A 6456-nucleotide genomic window follows, 5' to 3' on the forward strand; every position below is an offset into this window, starting at 1 on the left:
CCACAGGTACCCCGCGGGTGGGCCAGGTGGTGAGGACACCAGAGCCTACAGCTGCCCCAGACTGGCAGAACCTGCCATGCAGCATGGCCAGGAGGCCGACTCCCGGGCACCTCTGCCCCCACCATGCCGCCCATGGCCACCACCCAGGCATTTACAGGCCTGTGCTGGGGTCCTGCTGGCCACACCTGCAGGAACACCCCGGGGGCCCCACAGCTTCCTCACGTACAGAGGGGGAAACTGAGGCCCAGGGAGGAGACGCATGTGTGAGGGGGCACGGGGTTGGCCCACGTGCCCAACCAATGGCCATCGGGCCCCGGCTGAACCGGGAAACTTCAGGACCACCAAACACATCCTGACCCACAGTCGTGATGCCCGCTGCCCGTCAAAGCCTCCGGGAAGCTCTGGGCGAGCCTGGGCGAGCCGGCACACGATGGGAGAGGTGACGTAAGCCAGCTTCAGGCCTCCCTCCCTTCCCTTCTCTTCCCCTCAGCCTCAGTTTTTCCCACCTGTAAACCGTCGATTAAAAAAAAAAAAAAAAAAAGCAAAGCAGGGCTGGCCACCACCTGGAGGGGTGGAGGGGTGCGAGCCGGCGAGTAGGCCTCTGCCGGGGGATTTATGAGGCCGGATAAAAGCAGCCGTCTGTGCGTGAGTTATTAGCGTTATGTTATTGAGGAAAGCAATCTAGATGCTCAATCAGCCCCACGAAGCCACATCCTTTCACTATTTATAGACAAGACGTGAAACAGGAAAGGTGCCCTCCCCACCCAGGAGGGTGCAACCCCTCAGCCCGGCGCTGCCCAGGGGGCCCTCGCCTGCCAGCACCGGCCACCGAAGGCCCAGAGAATGAGGAGGGGAGCCAGGGCTGGGGCCCACCCACGGGGTCCTCCCGCCGCAGTCTGGCACCCAGGGGGTGGGGACAGGGATGTCCGGCGGGCCCTCCCTCACTGCCAGCCTCCGGGGGTCCCGGCACCCCGACTGTGCCCCCCACCATCCTGCTGAAGGGCTTCCCCTCTGTCAGCCAAGGGTTCACCCTGCCCCGCCCTCTTCCTGCTAAGGGCATAGTTTCCTTTCTCTTTTAAAAAAATACCGATTTCTTTTCAGTGGAAAAATTTCAGCTGCTGTTCAGAGGTAGGGCCCCTTCCAAGGAGGCACCTTGCTTTACAGGTGGCGTGTTCCTTGACGCGCCCCAGAGGCAGCAGGGCAGGCGCTCTGGTTCACGGTGGGGGCTGGACACGTGTTTTTCTCCCCGGTCCCGAGGCTGAAGCCGCAGAAACAGAGGAAGCCGTGTGGCAGACCTGAGAATTCCCCAGTTTCCCCACCCAGCCGCGCCTCAGACTCCCAGGGGACTCCATGGCCGCATCCAGACCAGCTGGCCGGAGCCGCGGCACGTCAGGTCCCTCTGAAGCAGAGGCCCAGCCACCTCCCACCGGAGCCTCTGAGCCTCCTCTTCTAAGGGAAGTCGTCTGCCGGCCCTGCTTCCTTAGACAGCGGCCAGGGGGGGCTCGGGCGGCGCGAGAAAGACAGGGCAGGGGTCAGGGACCCACGCTTTGCAGAGGAAGAGAAGCTGGGCCAGGCACCCCGCCCTGCACCGCCCTGCACCCCGATCCCGGCAGGCACTGAGCTCTCTGCGCTCACTTACCGCCAACCCCCTCCCCAGGCCTGACCCACGCGGCGCAAGGGGCACGCTGAGCTCCCTCCACCTGACAGGTCACGTGCTCTGCTGTCACCTCTCCTGTCCCCACACTAGAGAGTCACTCCGAAGGCAGGGACTGTGTCTGCCCCGAGCCTGCCCGTCCAGGCCCTCCAGCAGAACCAAGCACACAGCAGGTGCTCAAAGGGGTCTTCGCAAACAAAGCAGATAGGACCACTGCTCAGGTCCCCGGGGCGATAAAAGTCCTCAGGATCCGTGAGCCCCTCCCCAGGCAGCACTCCCCCCCTTCCCCCCCCCCCCACCAGGCAGCACCTTTTGGGATCTCCAAATTAACTCATTAGCCAACCAAACATTTGAGAATGAGGATCCTGAAACTAGTCCCGTCAGCTCAAAAGGAGAAGGCGGGAGGAAGCGGCTCCAGTCTGAAGCACGCCGCCCTTACGCAATCCTCGCTCCACGAAGAGATCAATCGTGTGTCAGCCGCACATAACCGACGGGGAGTCTGAGTTCCGGTGACCCAATGACCTGGGGTCATAGAGCCAGAGGGTGGCGGAGCCCAGCCTCAAATACCAGATGGTTCGAAGCTACAGCCCACCACCGGCCGGCCCGCTGGCCTTGCCCTCGGAGCGTGAAGGCCACTCCAGGCTTGCGACGGCCCGAAGGCACCCCGTGGGACGGACTTTCTCCCAGACAGGGAGACTGTGCTAGCAATCCTGGGGCCTCTGCTCCCAGGCGGGGACCAGGCGGCCCCCAGATGCCTTTCGATGACCCCCTGGGCTGGCCTTCAGGGCCACCCTGCACAGCAGCCCGCAGGGACGGCACTCTGCCCACGGGTCTTTCCTCTGCAGCCACGGGCCCGCCACACCTCAGCTACACAGTGACGCCCTGGGAGGGACTTCACCCCAACAGAAACCTCTTTTTCCGACGCTGAGCCCTGTAGCCACCTGACTAGCGGCTTCTAGGGACGGTTCCTTCTCTTTTGGGGTGGAAACAGATGATTCACCAGGTACTAGTGTGCCTGGCGCTGTGACACCACCATTTCCCACACCCTATCCAGAGGAGAGCCAGCAAACCAACCGGGAAAGTCAAAGAACCTTCTGAGAGCCTGGGGCGAGCGCTGCAGACTCGGAGCTTACACCCAGGCTGGCACCAGAAGGCTGTACCCCAACACCTTTGAGAAGGTGCCTTCCCTGCTCAGCCTCGAGAGCCAGGCCCCTCGTCGCAGGACCTTCCGGGGCCTCGAGAGGACGCAAGGGTGCAGCTGGAGGCAAAGGCCCCAGAGGCAGAGGGAGCTGGGACCCCTCACCGGAAGGGCCACCATGTCTCCAAACTGCACCATGAGTACGGACCTGGGCCCCTCGGCAGCTGGACCTGGCTGCCGTCCCCATCCCTGCTCTGGTCGCCAGGCTCCAGCACAGTGCCACCCAGAGGTGGGGCCTCCGAGGACGGCGCTTCCGTTCTGACTTCCAAGTGGATCTGCGGGGTATCCACAATGGGGTCTCTGTAGGCCAATCTGGCTGAGTGCCAGGCCAGACTGAGGCAGGCGTCCCGCCAAGGAGGAGGGGGCCCCGGGCCCCAGGGAGGAGACCGGGCCGGCGCCCAAGCCCAGCTCATGGCCTGGCTTGGTCAGAGGGGTGGGAGCGCGCCTGTCCCCTAGAAGTGTCTCACCCAATGCCAAGCAGGGGGCTGCAGTAGCCCCCTTGTGGCCCAGGCTCCAGCCCAGAGAGACTCCAGGGTCCCCTGGGCCCGTCTTTCCCTGCTCCCTGGTGGCACAAAGAGATCGCCCCCACGTTCCCCAGCACAGCACCCCTCCTGCCTTCCCGAAGCCCTCCACACAAGTCCGGAGACCCCCTGGGCCCCATGGGTGAGCACGGGGCCAGCGCAGGCGTGGGGCAGGCGGGAAGAGAGCCGTGCATTCTGGGAGACCACGCATAATTAATCACACAGCATTAATCCGCCTCCCGACAATAGCGGCTGCGCTTCCCCTGAATCCCAGCTGTCGGTCTCTGAATGAAAGGAAACAAGATTTAGGGCATCAAGCGTCGGTGAGGCTTCTGCAGGGGAAGAAAAAGGCCCCAAAAAAGCAAAAAAAAAAAAAAAAAAGTAGTGTGCATTCATTAGCATCTGACAAAGACACAATCCTCTTTGTCTATTAAACTGCTCACAGACCTGCTTAATTGGCTTCAGTTTGGGGAGGGGGGGCAGTGGAGGAGGGGCTACTGGCCCAAGGGCCGAGGGTTGTCAAGGGAAGGGGCCCTCAGCAGTGGGAATGCGGCATGCCAAGGAGGACGGAGAGGACGGGGACGGAGGACAGGGACCCAGGACGGCTGGGGAGTCACTTCTTCCTCTGCAGCCCCCCCCCCCACCAGGCGGAGGGGGGAAGGAGGGGCTCCTTCTCCAGCCACCAAGCACCTCCTCACATTCCCATCAGGGACAAAGTCACTCTGAAGGGCATCGGCCACGAGAGAAAAACTTCCCGAGGGGAGGGAGCAGACGCTACCACGACCTCCTGCCCGAGTCAGGGCGGGCCGGGGACACGCACGCACACGCACGCACACGCACTGCACACGCTGGTTTCCCGGCCAAGGACCCAACACTCAGTGGGTGGCGGACCGGATGGTCAGGGAGTTGGAGCCGCAGATGCCAAGACAGAGACCAAGCTTGGCAGATAACTCCCACCCCAAGCTGGGAGCGGAGGCCCCCAGCCTCACCTGAGGTCAGAGAGGGTGAGCGGGGCAAGACTGCGGGCCCAGGGCTGGGTTTCGCTTTGAAAGAGCCATTCTGGCTGAGGCACAGCAAACACCTGCCTGGAGGAGGGGGCACTCCCCCAGCCCCGCCATTGGCAGGGGGTGGGACTCTAAAGGTCCACAGCCTCCCTGACAGGCCACAGTTTCTTAGTGACGTGAGGCTTCCCACCTAGCGGCCCAGGAGCCCAAGGTGGCCCACAAAGGCGCGCGGGAGCCTCCAGCAGCCAGACCAGCTCCACACGCAGCATAATTGCTGGTGATTAAGTAATTGCCAGACTTTGTCCAATAAAAGTAGCACGTGACTGCGCCCAGCCTTCTGGGCCATCTCCAGAAGACAATGGCCCAGTGTTCTGTCCCTGTGGGCCCCGCTGCGCAAGGCAGGGGCTCTGCTCCCGACAAAAGCACCGGGTCCCGCAGGGGCGCATACTCACACACAGGCTTCCGTGCCGTTCGGGGACACTTCACACTTCCCGCCATTCATGCAGCTCTCGCTGGGCTGGGAACATCGCAGGCCTGGGGGGGGAGCGAGAAAAGAGGTCAGCCTGGGTGGCAACTGGGGCCCTGAGCCCAGAGAAGGGCCCACCCCAAGGGGCACAGCCACCCCTCACCTAGAAGGGTATGCCTCGTCACGGGGCTGCCAGGGGCAGGGGACCTCGAGAACCCTCCCAAACGTGAACCCCAACAGGCTCCAACGTTCTGCCCAGAGTTCTGTAGTCAGAAATGGGGGGCGGAACAACAGGTTGGCTGGCTGGCAGGTGGACAGGTCATGCTCAAAGTGGGTAACAGTGGCCTGAAATACCATCTGGACAACAGTGGAGCGAAGCTGAGGGACCCTGGGCCGCTCTCCCAAACTGGCCACCCCTCATCCATTTTCAGTGGGGAGCCCAACGGACCCGGGCCCCTATCCAGCCACCGAGATTGTCTGGCTGTTCAAACATGTTCTGTGAGGGGGCGGTGCTGGGGGGACACACTCCCTCCCCCCCCCCCAGCTCGTGGGAAAAAGCGACAGCTGCAAAGCCCAACGCCCCGCCCCACCAACAAAGCCCAGCCGGGGAATCAGAGCAGCCCATTGTCACCAGGGCCGCCTCCTGGGGCAGCGGGACTGCACCTCGGGGACCTGGCCCCGCCTCCAGGACACCCAATACCTGCTCCCTGGGGCGGGCATCCTCAGCTACACCCAGGGGAGGGGGTGAAGAAGCCCCGTTTGGAAGGAATTCGACCCCATTCCCAGGAAGGGATTAATGAAGTCGTTCCCTCCCCATTTTACCAGCGCGGTGGAAACGAAGCCCCTCACGGAGGCGGGGAGGGGGTGTGACTTGGCACCCCACCTTCTAGAAGTGGGGATCTAACTCTCCCCTCCAACTTTTAGGGGAAGATAGAAATTAATCGCCGCTAGATTCCAATATGCGAAGTGGAGAGAGGGGTACGCGCTCCTTCTCCAGGTCCCTCTCCACCCTTGCAAGATTCCAAATTTGAATTCCGAAAAGTTAAAGTCCCACCAGTCAGTCACGGCTGGCTGTTCCGCGCACTCCCTGCCCCCGCCAAACTGCCGGTGAGCCGGGAGGGGGGACAGCGATCAGGCGTGGGAAGGAGACCCCTCGGTCCGCGCCTCCCACCGGGCCTTTCGCGAACTCTCCTAAATGCGGAGAAGGCCGGTCAGCCTGGCGCCCCGCTGCCCACCACGCCCCGCAGTCCGGCCGCGCCGCATAGCTCCGAAAAAGCAACGCGACGTCCCGGACCCCACACTCAGCGCCCCAACATCCGCCCCCGGCGCGGGCCAGAGGCGAGGGAAGAGATAAATGGTCCCCAAAGCAACAGGAAACCAAAACCGACTCGATTCAAATCGAAAAGTAGTAGGCAGCTCGCCCGCCTGCCCCGGCGGCAAGCCCCACGCGTGGCTGATGAAGGACGAGCCCAGGGCTGGGCCTCCGGGGGCCCCCAGCGCTCCCATGCCCGGCTTCAAACCCGGGTCCAGGCGCGGGCGGCGCGGGTCCGCCCCGATCGGGCGGGCGGCGCGGGGGAGGGTCTGTCCTTCGCCCCGGATCGCCCGCTTTCCCC

At 63.3% G+C, this 6456-nt stretch overlaps 1 protein-coding gene across 1 annotated transcript in view; it reads right to left on the bottom strand.

Annotated features, from left to right (window-relative positions):
* Positions 1–4919, bottom strand: part of LOC115275832 (neurogenic locus notch homolog protein 1) — a 31727-nt gene extending 26808 nt beyond the window's left edge. The window contains exon 1 of the mRNA XM_029919604.1: positions 4830–4919. Coding sequence (XP_029775464.1) covers positions 4830–4879 — 50 coding nt within the window. The 5' untranslated portion in view covers positions 4880–4919. The remainder of the gene's footprint in view (positions 1–4829) is intronic.
* Between the last annotated feature and the right edge of the window lie 1537 nt (positions 4920–6456).

Source organism: Suricata suricatta, chromosome 13 (assembly GCF_006229205.1).
Source record: "Suricata suricatta isolate VVHF042 chromosome 13, meerkat_22Aug2017_6uvM2_HiC, whole genome shotgun sequence".
NCBI classification, from domain to species: domain Eukaryota; kingdom Metazoa; phylum Chordata; class Mammalia; order Carnivora; family Herpestidae; genus Suricata; species Suricata suricatta.